The sequence below is a fragment of the Oncorhynchus mykiss genome, chromosome 2 (assembly GCF_013265735.2).
Source record: "Oncorhynchus mykiss isolate Arlee chromosome 2, USDA_OmykA_1.1, whole genome shotgun sequence".
NCBI classification, from domain to species: Eukaryota; Metazoa; Chordata; class Actinopteri; order Salmoniformes; family Salmonidae; genus Oncorhynchus; species Oncorhynchus mykiss.
In genome coordinates this window covers 67,413,618-67,439,046 of record NC_048566.1, presented here as the reverse complement: position 1 = coordinate 67,439,046, position 25,429 = coordinate 67,413,618, and the positions used below count along the sequence as shown (strand labels likewise).

Below are 25,429 nucleotides of genomic sequence, written 5' to 3'. Positions count from 1 at the left end.
GAAGTCCTGTGAGGATTATTTTTTGAGTAAGGCCTCTCTGCTAGGCCCTGTTCAGATTCTATCAGTGTCAGCGTCTGGCTCTACAGATATTATTCATGGTGGTGGGCCCTGGCCCTCCCTGCAAGGACGGACACGACACTGTGTGTGCGTATGCGTGTGCGTGCTGTCATAAGCGAGTGTACGCGTCCTGTCCCCCTCTCTGTTCTTCATCCATCCTGCCCCCCCCCCCCCCCCCCCCAGATCCTATCTCTGTGTTGGATCTGTAGGAGCGTAATCATTAATCATGCACGCTGCTCGGTGCTCGCTATGAGACGTCTCACTCTGCCTCTTCCACAGTGCCGTGGGCCCGGCAACGGAGGTGGTGTGTAGCGGTCTGTGTTCCTGACAGGTGTGTCCCACCGTCGCCACTGTTCCCCCTGGCAGGTGCTGCCGTGTGTTGTGTGCAGGTGCTCAGAATGCAGAACCTAATGACAATACGCGGAACACAACCACTTCCTATATGGAAGGTCACAGTCCAGTCGGCTCACTAACAAATGGGCTCTTATTTAACTATCAATCCCATTCAGCTGATGTCAGCTCATTCTATTCCCCCCTCTCCAGTAATTTCAAAGGAATATGAGGCCATTGATCATGTGGTATGTCTTGTGAAGAGCTGACTGGCTTTATATATACCATTACCAGACAGAGAACCTCTGACACTGTATGCATGATTGTCTCTGGATTTTAGGTCACTCCTAGCCACTCTTATTTCAGCTTGTGACCCTCAGGGGGGTCTCTTTAGTACTCTCTCTTTCTGACTGTTCTTGGCTTTTATGTCATGTAGTCTTCCTCATTCTCTCTCCTTTTAGGTTGTTTGTCCATGAATTGCATTAGAATACAGTTAGATGAACAATGGCAATAATAACGTCACTGAAGCAGATCTGGAACTGTATTTAAATGCCTCTATTTTCTGTGAACAGTCTTCTCTCTAGGGCTCTGCTACTATATACAGTAGGCCGACCCTATTGGGCTGCCAGTGCAAACAGAAAATAATGGATGGAAGTTTAAATATTCTTAGAATATCTGAATAATGAATATTTGTTACAGTGAGAAAAGAGCTCTCGGTCTGTGACCACATTTTCTTTCTGCTGCCATGTTGCGTCCCTTTCTCATTGGTCAGAGTGTAGGCTTCGCCTCAACGGCTACATTTGACTTTACTTTGAAAAAGCAGAGCTTGAAAGCACAATCTGGTTAAATGATTTAAGGAATAGCTCTCTATAGCTTTGTATTGGCTCTACGTGGTGGAAAGGGCCCAGTGATGACACTTGCAGGGTCCAGAGCCAGATTGTTTTTGATTTGATGAAAAAGCTTCTGAGTCTCTGTTTCATTCACTTACTTGCAATCTATTGATTTGTGTGGTGTGTTCAATGAATGTCTGTGATGGTGCATTTTCTAATGAAGGTATCTCTCCCCCTCCCCTTCTCCCTCTATCACTCCCTCTCTCTTCCTCCCCCTTCTCTCCCCCCCTCTCTTAGATCTGGACCTGCGCTACTTCTGGAGCTGGAGTGCGTTTGAGGACTACCTGCTATTCTGTTTTGCCTTCACGGTGCTGTGTGCCTTCCTCACCCTTCTCCTGCTGGACTCTGTGCTGTTCGTGGAGGGCCTGGGCTCCCTGGCCGTGCTGTTTGAGGCCATGCTGGGGGTGCCACAGCTTCTGCAGAACTTCCACAACCACTCCACCCGTGGCATGAGGTGAGTGAGTGGCCTGGCAGGCTGGCACACACTCCATGAAACCTCTGTGTGGTACACTGAGTTTACAAAACATTAGGAACACCTTCCTAATGTTGAGTTGCAGCCCCTTTTGCCCTTAGGGCATGGGCTTGACAAGATGTCGAAAGCATTCAACAGGGATGCAGTTGTGTCAAGTTGGCTGGATGTCCTTTGGGTGGTGGACCATTATTGATACACACAGGAAACTGTTGAGTGTGAAAAACCCAGCAGCGTTGCAATTCTTGACACACTCAAACCAGTGTGCCTGGCACCTACTACCATACTCTGTTCAAATGCACTGACATCTTTTGTCTTGCCCATTCACCCACTGAATGGCGCACATACACAATCCATGTCTCAATTGTCTTGAGGCTTAAAAATCCTTTAATCTGTCTCATCTTCATGTACACTGATTGAAGTGGATTTAACAGGTGACATCAATAAGGGATCATAGCTTTCACCTGGTCTGTCTGTCGTGTGTGTGGGTGTGTATACAGTAGGAGTCAACATTTCAGACACACCTACTCATTTATTTGTATTATTTTCTACATTGTAGAATAGAATACGCTAGGGAGCCAGCCAGTTAACGTTAGCTAGCTAGTTAACAGTGCACTTTAGCTTAAGACATTCAGCTAGCTAGCTAGCAAGGTAAACCATGAATCTAGCTAGGTAAACAGCGTTTAAGATCACACACGTAATGTTAGCTAACGAGCCAGCCAGCTGACATTAGGTAGTTAAACAACAATGAACAAAGTGCCAACAATGCCACAGTGTTGGGAGCTAGCTAACATTAGACTCTAACTAGAAAAGCAAACAGCTCTGAGAAACAAATAGTAACGTCAGCTAGGGAGCCAGCCAGCTAATGTTAGCTAGTTAGCTAACAGTACACTTTAGCTTGAAATGAAACCACTTTCTGTCAAAATTAAAAATGTGTGATATCTAAAAAGGTAGATAGCTATTGCTAGACTATCTTACCTGTATACATCATCATGCATGATGAACGCTTCTCCCTGTCAGGAATGCCATACCACAGTTGCCCTTAGTTTGAAGATGTAATCCGGAGACAGGTGTTTTCTCCATCTCTTTAGCTATCATACTCTAATTCCACAGATTTCAAAACTTGATCCTCCAGAAAGTGGAGAGCAACACTTATGCAGCTCCACTACACAATACATAAAAAAGCAGTGTTTGACAGGATTACCAACACAGACTGACGAGCTCAAATAGACAGCAGCCTTCAATATGGCAGACCAATCCGCTCTCCTCTCTCGGCATGTCCAGCCCACTAATTTATATCAGCCAATCATGGCTAGTGGGAAGGTTGCTAACTTTTTCTGTGGCTTAACCAACAAGGCTCGTAATTTCGTATTTACAGATGGCATACAGATGAACCACACATGCGGAGATCATCCGTTCACCTACTCTGCGTCTCACAAAGAGACAGCGGTTGGATCCAAAAATCTAACATTTGGACTCATCAGACCAAAGGTCAGATTTCCACCAGTCTAATGTCCATTGCTCATGTTTCTTTGCCGAAGCAAGTCTCTTCTTATTATTGGTGTCCTTTAGTAATGGTTTCTTTGCAGCAATTCGACCATGAAGGCCTGATCCACGGTCTCCTCTGAACAGTTGATTTTGAGATGTCTGTTATTTGAACTCTGAAACATTTATTTGGGCTGCAATCTGAGGTGCAGTTAGCTCTAATGAACTTATCCTCTGCAGCAGAGGTAACTTTGGGTCTTCCTTTCCTGTGGCTGTCCACATGAGAGCCAGTTTCATCATAGCGCTTGATGGTTTTTGCAACTGCACTTGAAGAAACTTTCAAAGTTGTTAATGTTCAGTATTGACTGACCTTCGTGTCTTAAAGTAATGATGGACTGTCGTTTGTCTTTGCTTATTTGAGCTGTTCTTGCCATAATATAGACTTGGTATTTTACCAAATAGGGCTATCTTCTGTTTACCACTCCTACCTTGTCACAACACAAATGATTGGCTCAAATGCATTAAGAAGGCACACCTGTTAATTGAAATGCATTCCAGGTGACTACCTCATGAAGCTGGTTGAGAATGCCAAGAGTGTGCAAAGCTGCCATCAAGGCAAAGGGTGGCTACTTTGAAGAATCTCAAATATAAAATATATTTTGATTTCTTTAACACTTTTTTGGTTACTTCACATGCTGAAGCTGACCCTGAAGTTAAGCGAGGCAATACGGAACAGAGGCTGGCCTCCTAGAAAGAGGGACCACACTTAGGTGACCATAGTAGTGATAGTAGCTATAGTACTAGAATAACACACTGAGAGAGCATGCTACCCACTGATCCACCACTGTAGAGACACCCAGAGACAGAGATGAACCGGGCCTCATGTTCTCACTGATTGGGTGAGCAAGTTGCCGCCCAGAGCCACGTTGCAATCACGTCAAGGACAAAGACATTACAGTCTAGCACCAGGGCTGTGACATATTTATTGTGTTAATATAAAATATGAATTACAGTTGGAAACCATATAAATGAGCCCTCATTCCTCCGTTGCATGCTTAAACTGTGCTCTTGATGGTTCATTTGCCTCATAAAAGGCTGTGCTGCCTGAAGCATGTCTCCACTCTGACTTATCTACATGGAACTGAGGACGGACGAGGAAGGATAGCTTCTGTTAATGTGCTGAGCTGTGACTGCTGTCTCATAGTATGGTTATTCTGTCTTGAGGAGAAATGTAACTGATTGTATTTGGACTACAGTAGGGTTGGGCAGTATACCGTATACCAGGGTATTTGGAAATACCTACGGGATGGTTTTCATATACCATCAATACCATTGAAACTATTTATTGGAAGTTTTTTAATACTTTTTAATGTTTCTAACTACTTTTTAAGTAAATACCTGCAGTCAACTTGTGCAATATATTACGAGAGAAAGCAGATTGAGTTAATTTCACCGTGTCACATTATTTTACATTATGAAGCTTTACCGTACTTCCCCAGAATAGTTTGTTATAAAGAGCACAATGGGAGAAAGTGGGAGCTGATGAGTCTATAGCGTTCTACATTGCATTTTGGAAAGTATTCAGTCCCCTTGACATTTTCCACATTTTGTTACGTTACAACTTTGTTACGTTACAAATTTTTCCCCTCATCAATCTACACACAATACCCCATAATGACAAAGCAAATCAGGTTTTTTGAAAAAAAACTATGAAAATTAATTTAAAAAATAAGAAACTGAAATATCAGATGTACATACAGTGGGGCAAAAAAGTATTTAGTCAGCCACCAATTGTGCCACCATAATTTGCAAATAAATTCAATAAAAATCCTACAATGTGATTTTCTGGATTTTTTTAGTCATTTTGTCTGTCATAGTTGAAGTGTACCTATGATGAAAATTACAGGCCCTATCTTTTTAAGTGGGAGAACTTGCACAATTGGTGGCTGACTAAATATTTTTTTGCCCCAATGTAAGTATTCAGATCCTTAACCAGTACTTTGTTGAATCACCTTTGGCAGCGAACCACCGCATTTAACCATGGCAAGGTGACTGGGAATGTGGCAGAATACAAACAGAGTGGTCATTCCCTCCTTAAGGCAATCAAACATGCGAAACGTCAGTATAGAGACAAAGTGGAATCGTAATTCAACGGCTCAGACACGAGATGTATGTGGAAGGGTCTACAGACAATCACGGACTACAAAAGGAAAACCAGCTACGTCGCGGACTCCAATGACTTCCTCACAGTCAAGCTAAACACGTTCTTTGCTCGCTTTGAGGATAACACAGTGCCACGGACACAGCCAGCTACCAAGGACTGTCTCCTTATCCGTGGCCGTCGTGAGTAAGACATTTAAACGTGTTAACCCTTGCAAGATTGCCGGCCCAGACGACATCCCTAGCCGTGTCCTCAGCTGGCTGGTGTGTTTAAGGACATATTCAATCTCTCCCTATCCCAGTCTGCTGTCCCCACATGCTTCAAGATGGCCACCATTTGTCCCTATTCCCAAGAATGCAAATGTAGCTGAACTAAGTGACTATTGCCCCGCACTCACTTCTGTCATCATGAAGTGCTTTGAGAGACTAGTCAAGAATTATATCACCTTACCTGACACCCTAGACCCACTTCAATTTGCTTACCGCCCTAATAGATCCACAGACGATGCAATTGCAATGCACACTGACCTATCCCATCTGGACAAGAGGAATACCTATGTAATAATGCTGTTCATTGACTATAGCTTAGCATTCAACACCATAGTACACTCCAAGCTCATCATTAAGCTAGAGGCCCTGGGTCTGAACCCTGCCCTGTGCAATTGGGTCCTGGACTTCCTGATGTGCTGCCCCCAGGTGGTGAAGGTAGGAAACAACACCTCCACTTCGCTGATCCTCAACACTGGGGCCCCACAATGGTGTGTGCTCAGCCCCCTCCTGTACTCCCTGTTCACCCATGTCTGTGTGGCCATGTATGCCTCCATCTCAATCATCAAGCTTGCAAACACAACAGTAGTAGACTTGATTACCAACAACAATGAGACAGCCTACAGGGAGGATGTGAGTGCTCTGGGAGTGTGATGTCAGGAAAATAACCTCACTCAACATCAACAAAACGAAGGAGATGATCGTGAACTTCAGGAAACAGCAGAGGGAGTACTCCCCTCCCCCCGATCCACATAGACAGAACACCAGTGGAGAAGGTGGAACGTTTTAAGTTCCTCGGCGTACACATCACTGAAATGGTCCACCCACACAGACAGTGTAGTGAAGAAAGCGTAACAGTGCCTCTTCAACCTCAGGAGGCTGAAGAAATGTGGCTTGAGAGCATCCTGTCGGGCTGTATCACCGCCTGGTACGGCAACTGCACTGCCCGCAACCGCAGGGCTCTCCAGAGGGTGGTGCGGTCTGCACAACACATCACCAGGGGCAAACTACCTGCCCTTCAGGACACCTACTGCACCCGATGTCACAGGAAGGCCAAAAAGATCATCAAGGACAACAACCACCCAAGCCACTGCCTGTTCACCCCGTTATCATCCAGAAGGTGAGGTTAATACAGGTGCATCAAATCTGGGACCGAGAGACTGAAAAACAGCTTCTATCTCAAAGCCATTAGACTGTTAATTAAACAGCCAAAGAGGAAGCAGCCTACATACACAGACTTGAAATCGTTGGCCACTTTTAATAAATAGGACACTAGTCACTTTAATAATGTCACTTTAATGTTTACATATCTTGCATTACTTGCATTATCTCATATGTATATACTGTATTCGATACTATCTACTGTATCTCAGTCTATGCCGCTCTGACATTGCTCGTCCATATATTTACATATTAATTCCATTCCTTTACATTTGTGTGTATAAGGTAGTTGTTGTGGAACTGTTAGATTACTTGTTAGATATTACTGCACTGTCGGAACTAGAAGCACAAAAATTTAGCTACACCAGCAATAACTAGGGATGCATGATATATCGGTGAACATATTGGAATCGGACGATATTAGCTAAAAATGCCAACATCAGTATCTGCCCGATGTCTAGTTTAATGCCGATGTTATTAACAGATGTCAAAGCTACCGTGCATACCTATATAACGTAGGTACATGACGCCACGTAAAATTTGGCTCTACACGTGCAACACAGCATTCCTAACCTAACCCACAATGTCTGATGTGTGGATCGAGTAGTCAACATGTCGAGCCATCATTTGAAAGAGTAAGAACATTTCAGTGAGACAACTCAAAGGCGGAATCCATTAAAGCCAAGATAATAGAATTCATTGCCCTTGACTATCAACCGTTCTCTCTCATTGGTGCTGTTGGCTTTCGCCAACTGGTCGAGCTCCGGTACACACACCAAGTGCGCTATTTTTCAGAGGTTTCCCTACCGGAGTTGCACAGTAATAGCATCACTGCTCTTAGCTTCATGACATACATACTATGGAACACCGTTTGGGTCTTTGCGTGTCAAAAAAGATACAGCAGCACTGTCAAAGCTGTACAAAAAAAGTCTGCAGACAAGCAAACACCGACCACGAACGATGTGTTTACAATACTGCGTTGGTAATAAAGCATAATTTGTTCGACCGCAACTTCTGGGGTAGCTAGCTTTAGCTTGGTACCTAGCTAGCACCAATACAACCAGCCTGAAAACAATGACCAGTAGAAACTGCAGTAATTTTCATTAATCTTAGCAATGATTTAGGAATCCTTGTGAGTAAGTATTAGGTTTCCACTAGGTTTCCACTTGTTATTTGCCTATTGAAATTTAACTTCAGGTCAAGAAAATAAATAGCTAGCCAGCTACCCTGTTGTCCAAAGCTAACGTTATAAGCAGCCAGCTAGCTTCATCTGGCTAGTGAGGCTTGCCTGGACCGGGTTATGTGTTGTAAAGCTAGCCACAATAAGGATTAGGCACAATAGTGGAATTTGCGGTTTGCCTTCAAATTACAGTCTGTCATTGACAGTGATGCAAATGAATACAAGTAGTATAATTATGCCACACTTTTATTTTGAAGGTTAACCGCAAAGTCCACTATTGTGGCTGATCCTTATTGTGGCTAGCTTCACATACAGTTGAAGTCGGAAGTTTACATACACTTATGTTGGAGTCATTAAAACTTGTTTTTCAACCACTCCACAAATTTCTTGTTAACCAACTATAGTTTTGGCAAGTCGGTTAGGACATCTACTTTGCGCATGACACAAGTAATTTTTCCAACAATTGTTTACAGACAGATTATTTCACCTATAATTCACTGTATCACAATTCCAGTGGGTCAGAAGTTACATACACTGAGTTGACTGTGCCTTCCAGAAAATGATGTCATGGATTTAGAAGCTTCTGATAGACTAATTGACATAATTTGAGTCAATTGGAGGTGTGCCTGTGGTTGTATTTCAAGGCATACCTTCAAACTCAGTGCCTCTTTGCTTGACATCATGGGAAAATCAAAAGAAATCAGCCAAGACCTCAGAAATAAATTGTGGACCTCCCCAAGTCTGGTTCATCCTTGGGAACAATTTCCAAATGCCTGAAGGTACCACATTCTTCTGTACAAACAATAGTATGCAAGTATAAACATCATGGGACCACGCAGCCATCATACCGCTCAGGAAGGAGAAGTGTTCTGTCTCCTAGAGATGAACATACTATGGTGCGAAAAGTGTATATAAATCCTAGAAAAACAGCAAAGGACCTTGTGAAGATGCTGGAGGAAACAGCTACAAAAGTTTCTATAACCACAGTAAAACGAGTCCTATATCGACATAACCTGAAAGGCCGCTCAGCAAGGAAGAAGCCACTGCTCCAAAATCAAAACCAGTCTACGGTTTGCAACTTCACATTTTTTTTTTTTATTTTATTTATTTCACCTTTATTTAACCAGGTAGGCTAGTTGAGAACAAGTTCTCATTTGCAACTGCGACCTGGCCAAGATAAGGCATAGCAGTGTGAACAGACAACACAGAGTTACACATGGAGTAAACAATTAACAAGTCAATAACACAGTAGAAAAAAAGGGGAGTCTATATATACATTGTGTGCAAAAGGCATGAGGTAGGCAAATAATTACAATTATGCAGATTAACACTGGAGTGATAAATGATCAGATGGTTATGTACAGGTAGAGATATTGGTGTGCAAAAGAGCAGAAAAATAAAAATAAATAAATAAAAACAGTATGGGGATGAGGTAGGTGAAAATGGGTGGGCTATTTACCAATAGACTATGTACAGCTGCAGCGATCGGTTAGCTGCTCAGATAGCAGATGTTTGAAGTTGGTGAGGGAGATAAAAGTCTCCAACTTCAGCGATTTTTGCAATTCGTTCCAGTCACAGGCAGCAGAGAACTGGAACGAAAGGCGGCCAAATGAGGTGTTGGCTTTAGGGATGATCAGTGAGATACACCTGCTGGAGCGCGTGCTACGGATGGGTGTTGCCATCGTAACCAGTGAACTGAGATAAGGCGGAGCTTTACCTAGCATGGACTTGTAGATGACCTGGAGCCAGTGGGTCTGGCGACGAATATGTAGCGAGGGCCAGCCGACTAGAGCATACAAGTCGCAGTGGTGGGTGGTATAAGGTGCTTTAGTGACAAAACGGATGGCACTGTGATAAACTGCATCCAGTTTGCTGAGTAGAGTGTTGGAAGCAATTTTGTAGATGACGTCGCCGAAGTCGAGGATCGGTAGGATAGTCAGTTTTACTAGGGTAAGTTTGGCGGCGTGAGTGAAGGAGGCTTTGTTGCGGAATAGAAAGCCGACTCTTGATTTGATTTTCGATTGGAGATGTTTGATATGGGTCTGGAAGGAGAGTTTAGAGTCTAGCCAGACACCTAGGTACTTATAGATGTCCACATATTCAAGGTCGGAACCATCCAGGGTGGTGATGCTGGTCAGGCGTGCGGGTGCAGGCAGCGAACGGTTGAAAAGCATGCATTTGGTTTTACTAGCGTTTAAGAGCAGTTGGAGGCCACGGAAGGAGTGCTGTATGGCATTGAAGCTCGTTTGGAGGTTAGATAGCACAGTGTCCAAGGACGGGCCGGAAGTATATAGAATGGTGTCGTCTGCGTAGAGGTGGATCAGGGAATCGCCCGCAGCATGAGAAACATCATTGATATATACAGAGAAAAGAGTCGGCCCGAGAATTGAACCCTGTGGCACCCCCATAGAGACTGCCAGAGGACCGGACAGCATGCCCTCCGATTTGACACACTGAACTCTGTCTGCAAAGTAATTGGTGAACCAGGCAAGGCAGTCATCCGAAAAACCGAGGCTACTGAGTCTGCCGATAAGAATACGGTGATTGACAGAGTCGAAAGCCTTGGCAAGGTCTATGAAGACGGCTGCACAGTACTGTCTTTTATCGATGGCGGTTATGATATCGTTTAGTACCTTGAGCGTGGCTGAGGTACACCCGTGACCGGCTCGGAAACCAGATTGCACAGCGGAGAAGGTACGGTGGGATTCAAGATGGTCAGTGACCTGTTTGTTGACTTGGCTTTCGAAGACCTTAGATAGGCAGGGCAGGATGGATATAGGTCTGTAACAGTTTGGGTCCAGGGTGTCGCCCCCTTTGAAGAGGGGGATGACTGCGGCAGCTTTCCAATCCTTGGGGATCTCAGACGATATGAAAGAGAGGTTGAACAGGCTGGTAATAGGGGTTGCGACAATGGCGGCGGATAGTTTCAGGAATAGAGGGTCCAGATTGTCCAGCCCAGCTGATTTGTACGGGTCCAGGTTTTGCAGCTCTTTCAGGACATCTGCTATCTGGATTTGGGTAAAGGAGAACCTGGAGAGGCTTGGGCGAGTAGCTGCGGGGGGGGGGGAGCTGTTGTCCGAGGTTGGAGTAGCCAGGCGGAAGGCATGGCCAGCCGTTGAGAAATGCTTGTTGAAGTTTTCGATAATCATGGATTTATCGGTGGTGACCATGTTACCTAGTCTCAGTGCAGTGGGCAGCTGGGAGGAGGTGCTCTTGTTCTCCATGGACTTCACAGTGTCCCAGAACTTTTTGGAGTTGGGGACATAGTACTTTTTGGAGAAAAGTCCTCTGGTCTGATGAAACAAAAAAATAGAACTGTTGGGCCATAATGACCATCGTTATGTTTGGAGGAAAAAGGGGGAGGCTTGCAAACCAAAGAACAATCGTGAAGCACGGGGGTGGCAGTATCATGTTGTGGGGGTGCTTTGCTGTAGGAGGGACTGGTGCACTTCACAAAATAGATGGCATCATGAAGGAAGGAAAATTATGTGGATATATTGAAGCAACATCTCAAGACATCAGTCAGAAAGTTAAAGCTTGGTCGCAAATGGGTCTTCCAAATGAACAATGAACCCAAGCATACTTCCAAAGTAAAGCAAAATGGCTTAAGGACAACAAAGTCAAGGTATTGGAGTGGCCATCACAAAGCCCTGACCTCAATCCTATAGAACATTTGTGGGCAGAACTGAAAAGGCGTGTGCGAGCAAGGAGGCCTACAAACCTGACTCAGTTACATCAGCTCTGACAGGAGGAATGGGCCAAAATTCACCCAATTTATTGTGGGAAGCTTGTGGAAGGCTACCCAAAATGTTTGACCTAAGTTCAACAATTTAAAGGAAATGCTACCAAATACTAATTGAGTGTATGTAAACCTCTGACCCACTGGGAATGTGATTAAATCAATTAAAGCTGAAATAAATCAATGTCTACTATTATTCTGACATTTCACATTCTTAAAATAAAGTGGTGATCCTAACTGACCTAAAACAGGGACTTTTTACTAGGATTAAATGTCAGGAATTTTGAAAAACTGAGTTTAAATGTATTTGGCTAAGGTGTATGTAAACTTCCGACTTCAACTGTAGATTGGTCCGACCACCTTCAATCAAATATGAACTGTCTTATAAATGTGGGTTATTTTAGATGATACCTATCTATACAGTTAGCTAGCTAACTATAGCTACTGAAACATGTGTCATATTTCTATGTTTTTGGGGAAGAACATTGTGTCACGATCGTCGTAATGAGTAGACCAAGGCTCAGCGTGAGTAGAGTTCCACATATTTTAATAAACTGAAACTCACAAAAATAAAAAAATAAAGCACAAACGAAACGTGAAGCTACTGGTGTGCACTCAGGCAACTAAATGTAGACAAGATCCCACAAATACCAATGGACTGTGGGTCATCGCTGGAGGCACCGGACCGTGGATCGTCGCCGGAGGAACCGGACTGTAGATCGTCGCGGGAGGCTCTGGACAGAGAACCCCTGCTGAAGGCTCTGGACCGCAGACCATCGCTGGAGGCTCCGGCCTGCCGACCGCAGGATATCCTGGACCGAGGAGACGTACTGGAGACCAGGAGCACTGAGCCGGCACAATCCGTCCTGGCTTAATGCCCACTCTAGCATGGCAACTGCGGGAAGCTGGAATAGAGCGCACCGGGCTGTGAATGCTCACTGGAGACACCGTGTGCATCACCGCATAACACGGTGCCTGACCGGTCACACGCTTCCGTCATTGTACTAACTCCTCGTATCGTCGCCATTCCGCTCTCGCTGCCTCCAACTGCTCCCTTGGACGGCGATACTCTCCGGTCTGCGTCCAGAGTCCTTCTCCATCCAGGATTTCCTCCCATGTCCATTCCTCCTCGCCACGCTGCTTGGTCCGTTTTAGGTGCGATCTTCTGTCACGATCGTCGTTATGAGTAGACGGAGGCGCAAACGAAACGTGAAGCTACTGGTGTGCACTCAGGCAACTAAATGTCGACAAGATCCCACGAATACCAATGGGGAAATGGCTACCTAAATATGATCCCCAATCAGAGACAACGATAAACAGTTGCCTCTGATTGGGAACCATATCAGGCCACCATAGAAATACAAAAACACCTAGATGACCCACCCTAGTCACTATCACACCCAACCAACATAGAGAATATACAGCTTTCTATGGTCAGGGCGTGACACATTGTTTGAATCCATGAGCTAGCAATTTCTTTTAATGACCAGCACTGTAGGTGCGCGAAACAGCTTTTCCAGCATCATAGCATACGTATCGATGAATTGTTGTGACGTGAAATACGAGTGATAGTGTAATCAAGGTGTAATAACTCCGTAAAAAATTCATGAACGCGTTAAATTATTATGTGACGTGCAGTCATATTCAGGTCCTGATTGGTCAACAAGGTTATTTCACCCATCAAATAGTGTTATTTGACACTTCGAATAGTGTTTTTTGTCACGCAAAGACCCAAACGGCGTTCCATAGAAATCCTGCTTGAGATTGAAATGACTGAACAAATGAACAATGAAACAGCACTGCAAGTTAGTGAAAGAAATAGGTTTGATTATGCTTTACTGGTAATGGGGACATACGTAAATGCCAACAAAATACTTTTTTGGTCAGTGTGTGTGCGTGCATGTGTGTGTGTGTTTAACCTTTATTTAACTAGGCAAGTCAGTTAAGAAGAAATTCTTATTTACAATGGCAGCCTGGACGACGCTGGACCAATTGTGCGCAGCCCTATGGGACTCCCAATGACTGCCAGATGTGATACAGCCTGGATTCGAACCAGGGACTGTAGTGACGCCTCTTGCACTGAGATACAATGCCTTAGACCACTGCGTCCGTGTGTGTGTTAACTATTTAGCTATACTAGAATGCTTAAAAGGTCACTAAAATGTTAAATATCGGTAATCTGGGATTTTTGACTATAATTGTATAACTTCATGAGCTGGATTTGCCTATATTTGCAATTCGTTTTTTAATTTGTGTTCGTTAACATTTAGCTAAAAGCATTCATGAGAATTCACTATTACTTGTCCTAAATATTTTTATAATTTTGGTAATAGACGCCCAAAGGGCTTTTTTTGTGTTTTTAGCCCATGACAGTAATATGAAAATCCTGGGTTGGCAGTATGAAAATCTCGGTACCACCCAAGCCTAGACTACAGTACTGTAGTCCAACTCAGACCCAAGGTCAAGTCAGAGCCAATAAGCTATGTGTTCATAATAATATAAAAGGCCTTTTAATAGAGAGGTAGAGGCTATAACATCAATTATCCTAGGAATTATATTCAGCCTAATACTAATTATGATCGCGTCATTGAGGAACTCCCCAGGGGATAAATATTCCTCACCAATCCCCACAGGCCCCAGAGTTCTTCTATAGAGATACAGGACTCTGTGTATGAAACTAGGGATGTACCATACATGCATATGGTGTGGAACGGGTGATACTCCTGGTGAGATGTCTTCATTCTTTGTGAAGATATCCTAGCGGTTAAGAGTGTTGGGCCAGTGACCGAAAGGTCTCTGGTTTGAATCTACTAGGTTAAAAATCTGCTAATGTGCCCTTGAGCAAGGCCCTTAACCCTAGTTGCTCCAGTAAGTCACTCTGAAGAATAGCTAAATGAGTAATATATATATGTAGACCTACTGCAGCATCCAGCCCAGTGTGTCTTCTGTAGACCTACAGCATCCTCCCTCCCTCCCTCCCAACCCAGAAACCATGTTTCCCACATCTTCATCTTCCCTACCCCTCTACCTGAAGAAAGCATGCCTCCTGCCCGCTCCCGTCACACCCAGAAAACTAGGTTGCTCATCACGTGTCCATCCCCTGAGTCTCTCCTTACATTCCCCCCAATCCCCCCGCCATCCCCCCACAACGACCAGAGAACCCACCCCTGTACCAACCCGGTCCCCTGTGACTCAAAGTAACAACATTTTAATTAAATATAATTGCTTTGTACAGTGCCTTGGGAAACTATTCAGACCCCGTGACTTTTTCCACATTTTATGTTACAGCCTTATTCTAAAATCGATTAAATAAAACAATTTCCTCAGCGATCTACACACAATACCCCATAATGACAAAGCGAGAAAAAAAAATGTGAATATGTTTGCAAATGTATTAAAAACAAAAAAAACAGATACCTTATTTACACAAGTATTCAGACCCTTTGCTATGAGACTTGAAATTGAGCTCAGGTTGCACCATGTTTCCATTAAGATGTTTTTTCAATTTGATTGGAGTCCACCTGTCCACCTTTTTTAAACCTTTATCTAACTAGGCAAGTCAGTTAAGAACAAATTATTATTTACAATGACGGCCTACACCGGCCAAACCCGGACGATGCTGGACTAATTGTGCGCCGCCCTATGGGACTCCCAATAACAGCCGGTTATGATACAGCCTGGATTCTAACCAGGTTGTCTGGTAGTGACTCCTCAAGCACCGAGATGCAGTGCCTTAGACAGCTGCGCCACTCGGGAGCCCAATATATAAGGTCCCACAGTTGACAGTGCATGTCAGAGCAAAAACCAAGCCAGAGCAAAAACCAAGCCACGATGTCAGAGGAATTGTCCGTAGAGCTCCGAGACAGGATTGTGTCGAGGCACAGATCTGGGGAAGGGTACCAAAAAACGTATGCATCATTGAAGGTCCCAAGGACGCAGTGGCCTCCATCATTCTTAAATGGAAGACGTTTGGAACACTGAGACTCTTCCTAGAGCTGATTTATTTAGCAGCAGTGCTACCTGCTGGAAGTAAGCTTCTCTTATTTGATTGAGAGATTCAATCATCATTAAGTAACATAATGGTTGGGGACACTGAATATTTACATTCATGCTCTTTGAAATATTTTTTAACAACTTTTTCCCAAAATTGTTTAACTGCAGGGCACTCCCACATAGGGCTGTGGCGGTGATTGTCAAGCAAATATCTGTCGGTTTCATGGTAATTGACCGTTAATTAACATAAACACATAGCCTACAAGCCATTTTAAAAAGTCTAATAAATCCATGACATATAGCCTACACCTTCACTGGGGCTGCTGGGGCTGCTGCTGGTGGGTTGATGGTGAGCTGGGGCTGCTTCTGGTGGGTTGATGGTGAGCTGGGGCTGTTTCTGGTGGGTTGATGGTGAGCTGGGGCTGCTTCTGGTGGGTTGATGGTGAGCTGGGGCTGCTGCTGGTTTGTTGATGGTGAGCTGGGGCTGTTTCTGGTGGGTTGATGGTGAGCTGGGGCTGCTTCTGGTGGGTTGATGGTGAGCTGGGGCTGCTTCTGGTGGGTTGATGGTGAGCTGGGGCTGTTTCTGGTGGGTTGATGGTGAGCTGGGGCTGCTTCTGGTGGGTTGATGGTGAGCTGGGGCTGCTGCTGGTTTGTTGATGGTGAGCTGGGGCTGTTTCTGGTGGGTTGATGGTGAGCTGGGGCTGCTTCTGGTGGGTTGATGGTGAGCTGGGGCTGTTTCTGGTGGGTTGATGGTGAGCTGGGGCTGCTTCTGGTGGGTTGATGGTGAGCTGGGGCTGCTTCTGGTGGGTTGATGGTGAGCTGGGGCTGCTGCTGGTGGGTTGATGGTGATGATTCCCAGATGCCTCCTGTGAAGTTATTTACGTTGTGATGACAGTGTCCCTTTTGACCTATTACAGCTTTTAGATGGTGACATCATACTGGGAGTCTCTAAAAGATTACATGCTATTGCTTTATATCATGCAATATAGTGCTGTAAATAGTGCTGCAGTGTCACTATAGTAGAGACATGGAGAGGAGGATGAAGAGACATGGGGTGGGGGGGTGAGCGAGAAGCAGTGAGAGCAAGGTATTGACGTTTTGGTTTCCATAACAAGAGCCTACCTTGCAGTACTGAATGCATAGCACAGTGCTGGTCACAGTGCTGATCACATAGCACAGTGCTGGTCCTTCTCTTTAAGTCAAATAGGTAGTTAGTGGCTGGTCCCTGCTGTGCAGCTGAGCTGAGAAAGCTTTAATCTGTCTCTTAAATAAGCAGGGACATGTAGACACCTCCCTCCCATGGGGCCACCTGGTGAGGCTGCTTCTCCATGGGCCATTGCTAGAGACGCCCAGCCCATACCGCAGCTGATTACACATGGGAGGCCCAGGGAGAAAAATAACATTTTCCTGATTTACAATATAAAAATAGCCAAGTGCTGCATGGCTGTGTGGAAATTACTCACCATAGGGGACTTGGGGAATCTACCTCACGAGACTAGCTACCTCCACAGATTCACGCCTTGTTTTTTTTAGCATAGAGCCATGTAGTGTGTGTGTGTGTGTGTGTTTTATGTTTGTGTGTGTCATATTCTAATTCCTTCTCCTCTCCAATCATACTGAGCCTGTCATGGAGTCCTGCAGTATGTGAATAACTTCTTTCCTTTGATCAATCCCACTGTTCCTAGGCCGTCGTTGAAGACAATAATTTGTTCTTAACTGACTTGCCTAGTTAAATAAAGGTAAAATAAAAATGCAACATGAAGGGGCAGATCGCCCAGCGCACATACAGTTGTGAACACCACTCTCTGGTGCTAATGTGCGTCTTAGTATTTGGTGATCTATAGGGTGCTATAAAGTTGAGGACATAAGGTTGGTACATTTCACATCTTCTCCATACGGAATGCTCTGGGGATATGGAATAAAGATATGACGTCCTCTGACTACTTCCAGCTGTGACCTGTGAATCAAATCGAATTGTATTTGTCGCATGCACCGAATACAACAGGCGTAGACTTTACTGTGAAATGCTTACTTACGAGCCCCCACCCAACAACGCACAGTTAAAAAGTAAGAAAGAGAAAAAAAAAAGGAAATGGTAACAATAAAATAACAATAATTTGTCCAAGTAAGGGCTCCCAGTCCTCTCCTCTGGATGACTTGAAAGAGGATGCACACACACGTCATGAAACTCTCACCTACTCTCAGGCAATTTCTGGGATAAGCCCTAGCCCAGAGTGACTACCTCAAATTGAGTGAATACCGGAAGAGGATATCGTTTGTTTGTGTGTGGGGTCAAATTCTCTCTTTCTCTCTTGCTTCCTTTCTTTGTTATCTTGCTCTCACTGGAGTGTGACATTTCAAATGTCTGCCTTGCCTTGGTGAGTTTATATCTGTTTTCAGTTCTAGGTGAATGAGTGTATTTGCACCTGTTGGAGAACTGTTTGCAGTGTGTGGTGGTACATTTTATCATGGTGATGGGAGTTTTGAGGGAGTTGAAAGAGCCCACATGTCTTAACCAGGGGATGGAGGCTGATAGGCTGGTGCTGTAGCTGCTGAAGAGTCATTGATCAAACCCGGCCACATGATTGAATTAGAGGCCCTGCCTTTACAGGGAAATCAGCCGAATTATTAATATCCCCTCCAGGCCAGCACAGGAGAGGAGGAAGGGGGAAAGAAGAGAGAGAGGAGCGGGGCAATGAAATGACAGGGGAGAGCTCGTCAGTTTAGCAGTTTCCCTGGCTGACTGCAGCTCACTGTGTGTGTGTGTGTGTGTGTGTGTGGCACTGTCTTTAATAAATTGGAAGTATCTAAATAGCTACTATCCTCCACCTGTATGTTGTGACAGTTTGTAACAGTTTGTCCATGCACTTAAAAACATGTGCTTGGTGGGTTTTTCTTGAATTACAGTGGTATTTGCGGCCCTGGACTTTGCAACCATGAAAAACACTTTAAAATGACATAGTCACACATCATACATGTTTTAGTTCATATTGATCCGTTTATCAATGATAAAACAATGCAAGTCTTTTATTTGCAAAACTTTGTTTATGCAATCTTTAAAGTACTTAAGGTAAGCAAATTAGAGATCTGTTATTTTGAATGCTAGAAAGTGAACAAAAGTATTAAATATAATGCATAGATCAATAAAAAAAAGGCTATTAAAATACTTTCTTTTTTGTTACTTGTGTCATGTATGTCCCTCAGTTTTATGTCATTGTGTTACTGGCTTGAAAATCACTCACTACAAAGATATAGATTAGAGTTGGGTATGTTGAGCCATTTTATACATTTAGCATCATTACATCAAGGGAAATAGTATTCTTTATAACAAAGATATCAACACATATTTCAGCAATTTGTTTATTCCTGGAAATAATCAGAATTCATGTAAACATGTTTTAAAGCATGGCTTGTCCCCCCAAAAAAATTGGTGTCAGGGTAAGTTGAGCTGCCTTGGGATAAGTGGGTGATGGTGCTGGTTGGTCGAAGTTTAATTCATGGAATGGGGGTGTGGTACAGTATATTGTATATCTTAAATGGATCTTATTTCAAAGGAGCATAGGGGGTTTCGTGTGTGTGGGTCAGTCACCAGATCTCAACTCAATTGAACACTTATGGGAGATTCTGGAGCGGCGTCCGAGACAGCATTTTGCACCACAATCAACAAAACACCTGATGGAATTTCTCATGGAAGAATAGTATTGCATCCCTCCAATAGAGTTCCAGACACTTGTAGAATCTATACCAAGGCACATTGAAACTGTTCTGGCGGCTCGTGGTGGCCCAGCGCCGTATTAAGACACTTTGTTGGTGTTTGCTTTATTTTGGCAGTTATATCAAATCAAAATCCAATTTTATTAGTCACATGCGCCGAATACAACAGGTGTAATTATTATCTTTGTTAAATAACATTAAACATTAAATAACATTAAAATGTGGCACTTAATGGCACTTAATTCATTGGTCATATGGCGAATACAGCCATTAGCCATGACCATAGTGAGTAACTCTCCATCTCCTCGGTCCTCATGCCATTCATGGCCACCATGGTGACGGCTACCAGGAAGTAGAGGCATGTAGTACAGTCATCGTCCATGGTGACAGTTGCTAGGCCTTACAGTGAAATACTTACTTACGAGCCCCTAACCAACAGTGCAGTTTAAAAAAAATACAGATAAGAATAAGAGATACAAGTAACAAGTAATTAAAGAGCAGCAGTAAAAAATAACAATATATACAGAGGGGTGCCGGTACAGACTCAATGTGCGGGGGCACCGGTTAGTTGAGATAGTATGTACATGTAGGTAGAGTTATTAAAGTGACTATGCATAGATGACAACAGAGGGTGGCAGGGGTGTGGAGAGGGTGGGGGCGCAATGCAAATAGTCTGGGTAGCCATTTGACTAGATGTTCAGGAGTCTTATGGCTTGGGGATAGAAGCTGTTTTGAAGCCTCTTGGACCTAGACTTGGTGCTCCGGTACCGCTTGCCGTGCTGTAGCAGAGAGAACCGTCTATGACTAGGGTGGCTGGAGTCTTTGGCAATTGTTATGGCCTTCCTCTAACACCGCCTGGTATAGAGGTCCTGGATGGCAGGAAGCTTGGCCCCAGTGATGTACTGGGCCGTTCGCACTACCCTCTGTAGTGCCTTGCGGTCGGATGCCGAGCAGTTGCCATACCAGGCAGTGATGCAACCGGTCCGGATGCTCTCGATGTTCCAGCTGTAGAAACTTTTGAGGATCTGAGGACCCATGCCAAATCTTTTCAGTTTCCTGAGGGGAAATAGGTTTTGTTGTGCCCGCTTCACGACTGTCTTGGTGTGCTTGGACCATGTTAGTTTGTTGGTGAAGTGGACACCAAGGAACTTGAAGCTCTCAGCCTACTCCACTGCAACTGCCTGAGTTACACCAGGAACGCACAATCCCTTTATCAGTGCTCACACTGTCCGCAATAGGCTAAAAGAGGCTGGACTGAGGGCTTGTAGGCCTGTTGTAATGCAGGTCCTCACCAGACATCACTGGCAACAATGTCGCCTATGGGCACAAACCCACCATCGCTGGACTAGACAGGACTGGCAAAAAGTGTTCTTCACTGACGAGTCGTGGTTTTGTCTCACCGGGGGTGATAGTCAGATTCGCGTCTATCGTCGAATGAGTGTTACACCAAAGCCTGTGCTCTGGAGCGGGATCGATTTGGAGGTGGAGGGTCCATCATGGTCTGGGGCGTTGTGTCACGGCATCATAGGACTGAGCTTGTTGTCAATGCAGGCAATCTCAACGCTGTGTGTTACAGGGAAGACGTTCTCCTCCCTCATGTGGTACCCTTCCTGCAGGCTCATCCTGACATGACCCTCCAGCATGACAATGCCACTAGCCATACTGCTCGTTCTGTGTGTGATTTCCTGCAAGACCGGTATGTCAGTGTTCTGCCATGGCCAGCGAAGAGCCCGGATCTCAATCCCATTGAGCACATCTGGGACCTGTTGGATCGGAGGGTGAGAGCTAGGGCCATACCCCCAGAAATGTCTGGGATCTTGCAGGTGCCTTGCTGGTGCCTTGTTGCCATCGTCATCTCCGAGGTCGAGTCCTACGAACGCTTCACTCTCCTCTTCCTCTCTGTGTTTTATCATCCTGTGGAGGAGGGTGAGTGTCTACTCCGACTACACCAGGGATCTAGCACCGCCTCAGAGTTTGCCCTGGAGTTCCGGACTATCGCAGCCTCCACCGGATGGAACGAGTCGGCTCTGATCACCGTGTTCCGCAGCGGACTGCGGGAGGAGGTACAGCTGGAGTTAACCTGCCGTGATGACAACCTGTCAGCGCAGTCAGATCATGGCCCATCTATAACTCCGGAATGAGGTGTTGGGATGTGCCAGCACGGGAGCCGTGGTGAAGCGTGCCTTCATTGTCTCAAACACCCTCTCCACCATCCAACGAAGCCGCTGGGGACCTCCTCACAGCAGGGAGGTAAGAGGCGCAACCACCGTGCTGAAGCCCCAGATGAATCTCCGGAAATAGTTGGCGAACCCCAGGAATCGCTGAATAGATGGGCCACTCCCTTCGTGGATATGAGGTAACCCAAAAAGGACACAGTCCGCTGGAAAAACAAAAGTTTCTCATGTTTGACATATAGATCATGCTCCAACAGTCTTCCCAGCACAGACTTGATGAACGAGAAATGCTGGGCGCGGGAGATGATGATGATAAAATAATGTATATGTGAAAGATAATGATAAAATAATTCCACTCTGAAACCTTACAACTGTATGAAATTGATTAGAATCATAAAATTATAATCTGATGACGTGTATAGTTTTAGTCAGAGTTTTCTTCTTTAGGTCCTGGATTTCAGTTTTGTAGTAGTTTGTCTTTGCTTATATAAAATAATAAATTTATATAGATTTTTTTTTTAAATACCCTGCTGTTAGCTTTTTGCACTGCAAATTTAATTATTGACTTAAATATTTTCCTGGTTTTAGGTTTAATGTGAAACAACACTTTTTATTCTGCTCGTTTTACCTGTAATCTGTACCTCTCCTGTATCAGTATTCCTCCTCGTACTCCTCTTCCCTTCATCTTGACCATGCTTCTCACGGGGGCCGTTGATAACAGAAGTTTGACTAATACATTAAAGCTGGGAATTAGAAAGTGTCACTCTGCATGCATATGCAAGTGTTTCTCCTACTTCTGGGCAGAAAAATGACTGCAGGTTTATGTAAATCTGGGCTTTGAGGATCTGGCAACAATATTTGTACACTATTTTTATGGATGGAAATTTGCACAGTCAAGGGCCCCTTTTTGTCTGTCTCACCTGAATGTGGACTTATTTACTTTCTTGTAAAGAATGTGAAATATCTGAGGGCAAACTCTCCCCCCTCCTTCGTTTGGGAAAGCAGATCCATCTTTCTCTGGCAGTTTGCGGACCTTCCAGTGTTTGCTTCCTGACAATCGATACACATGCATATTTCATCCTTTGGGTTAAGAGCAGAATCTTTTCCCCCTGCTGTGCCTTTTGATTTCTGCTCCTCTATCACCCCACTGGGAAAATGGTGTGGATGTCTGCGGTCCCACGGTTAATCACTCCACCAAGTAGCGATGTAATACTGTTTCAACTGAAGGCCTTTCTCTGGGTAATCACACCAGACTCTGGTGCTGAGCCATTTCTGACTCTGAGAAACAGTACTGTAGTACGTTAGCTGGCTAGCATTAATATGACCCCATTAACAGTTACATTCTAGTCTTTCTCAGGGCAGTCTTTGTGTCCACAGGAACAGCGGTTTTGTTCGTAATTGAATTTCATTTGGTAAACGTGTCTGAATTCTCAATGGTAACACTACAGACAGGGCATTAAAGCAGCAGCCTACTGTTTGCTGTCTACTTCAAAACAGATTACAATAGGGCTGGACACATGATATTGTGAACCACTGTCTACTATGCCAATAACCTCTGCCCTATGAGAGGCCAGTGAGAATGTTAAGAGTGTCCTACACTGAGTCCTCTCAGTGGGTTGACTTCCCTGGAGCAGCCCTGTACATCTGTGCCCACATTAGACTGCTGTGTGTCAGTCGCCTCCTCAGCGAAGGGGAGAGCGAGGGAGAACAGGGGAATGAGGGACGTGTCTCAATGTGACCGCAGTGGTTTGAACAGAGCTGCTTTAATAAAGTCCCACCCAGACTCCTCCTTTCCCTCCCCTCCCTCATATCCTCCCTCTTTCCTCTTCTCTCCTGTCCTTCCTTCCCTTTCTTCCACTCTCCTCTCCTCCACCTCTCCCCCTCACTTATTTCCTCAGCTCCGGCACTCCTCTCTTCTCCCCCACTCCTCCCCCGTCAGTACAGTAATTAGCTCTGAGGCTCAGAAAGAAGGACGGAACAGATGAGCCCTGATGCAGGGAGCCGAGGGGATTGCTGGTCAGGTGGTCTAACTCCTCTGATGGCTCTGAGGAAGTTCAGGAGGAGTTTACTGTAAATGTCGCTATCTGCACTCTTAGCGCCTCTGCAACCTTTCAGATGCTCCATCTATCCCAGGCATCCAAAAGAGAAGCTAATAGGAGGGCTGACAGCTCTGGCTCAACACAGAGTACAATTACAGCCAGAGCCAGGTACCAATCAGGCTACCCTCTATCACCTCACTCACACCCTCCCTCCATTTGTCTCTCGGTCATCTATCCTTGGCATCTGCACCACTATATCCCCCTGCTCTCTCTGCATCTAGTGAAGTGGTGTATAGAGAGATTTGCTGACACTGTGTTTGTGAAGTGTGTGTTTGCGTGAGATGAATATATATTTTGGAGATGAAGATTAGGTGTCTAATCTCTTTCTCCGTCTCTCACACACACACGTTCTCGCTCTCACACATATTTTCTGTTCTTTCCTTGACTCTCACTCTCCCTCTCTCTCTGTTCTCCCTCCCATGCTCTGCTACGTAGGTCAGATGAAGGTGTCAGGTTAGATGGGATCAATAGGGGACTTGTCAGGACTAGTGAGTGGGTAGAGAAAGCGCTTTCAGTATTTCTAATCAATACCATAATCACTTCTCCTACCTACAAAGGCCCCCAAGGCCCCGATCAATTGTTTACTCAGTATTACTTTCATCTCCTGTTGATCCACAGGACAAGTGACATGACTGTTTAAGTGTGTACAGTTGAAGTCGGACGTTTACATACACCTTAGCCAAATACATTTAAACTCAGTTTTTCACAATTCCTGACATTTAATCCTAGTAAAAATTCTCTGTCTTAGGTCAGTTAGGATCACCACTTTATTTTAAGAATGTGAAATGTCAGAATAATAGTAGAGAGAATTATTTGTTTCAGCTTTTATTTCTTTCATCACATTCCTAGTGGGTCAGATGTTTACATATACTCAATTAATATTTGGTATCGTTGCCTTCAAATTGTTTAACTTGGGTAGCCTTCCACAAGCTTCCCACAATAAGTTGGGTGAATTTTGGCTCATTCCTCCTGACAGAGCTGGTGTAACTGAGTCAGGTTTGTAGGCCTTCTTGCTCGAACACGCTTTTTCAGTAATGCCCACAAATGTTTTATAGGATTGAGGTCAGGGCTTTGTTGTGGCCACTCCAATACCTTGACTTTGTTGTCTGTAAGCCATCTTTAAGCCATCTTGCCACAACTTTGGAAGTATGCTTGGGTTCATTGTCCATTTGGAAGACCCATTTGCGACCAAGCTTTAACTTCCTGACTGATGTCTTGAGATGTTGCTTCAATATATCCACATAATTTTCATCCCTCATGATGCCATCTATTTTGTGAAGTGCACCAGTCCCTCCTGCAGCAAAACATGATGCTGCCACCCCCGTGCTTCACAGTTGGGATTGTGTTCTTCGGCTTGCAAGCCTCCCCCTTTTTCCTCCAAACATAACGATGGTGAGTATGGCCAAACATTTCTATTTTTGTTTTATCAGACCAGAGGACATTTCTCCAAAGAGTACGATCTTTGTCCCCATGTGCAGTTGCAAACCGTAGTCTGACTTTTTTATGGCGGTTTTGGAGCAGTGGCTTCTTCCTTGCTGAGCGGCCTTTCAGGTTATGTCGATATAGGACTCGTTTTACTGTGGATATAGATACATTTGTACATGTTTCCTCCAGCATCTTCACAATGTCCTTTGCTGTTGTTCTGATTTGCACTTTTCACACCAAAGTATGTTCATCTCTAGGAGACCGAATGCGTCTCCTTCCTGAGCAG

General features: G+C 44.6%; 1 protein-coding gene across 2 annotated transcripts in view; it reads left to right on the top strand.

Annotated features, from left to right (window-relative positions):
• Positions 1 to 25,429, top strand: part of si:dkey-246g23.2 (solute carrier family 66 member 2) — an 82,886-nt gene that overhangs the window by 46,980 nt on the left and 10,477 nt on the right. For both annotated transcript variants that reach the window (XM_021569669.2, XM_021569676.2), the window contains exon 4: positions 1,515 to 1,731. In XM_021569669.2, coding sequence (XP_021425344.1) covers positions 1,515 to 1,731 — 217 coding nt within the window. The remainder of the gene's footprint in view (positions 1 to 1,514; positions 1,732 to 25,429) is intronic.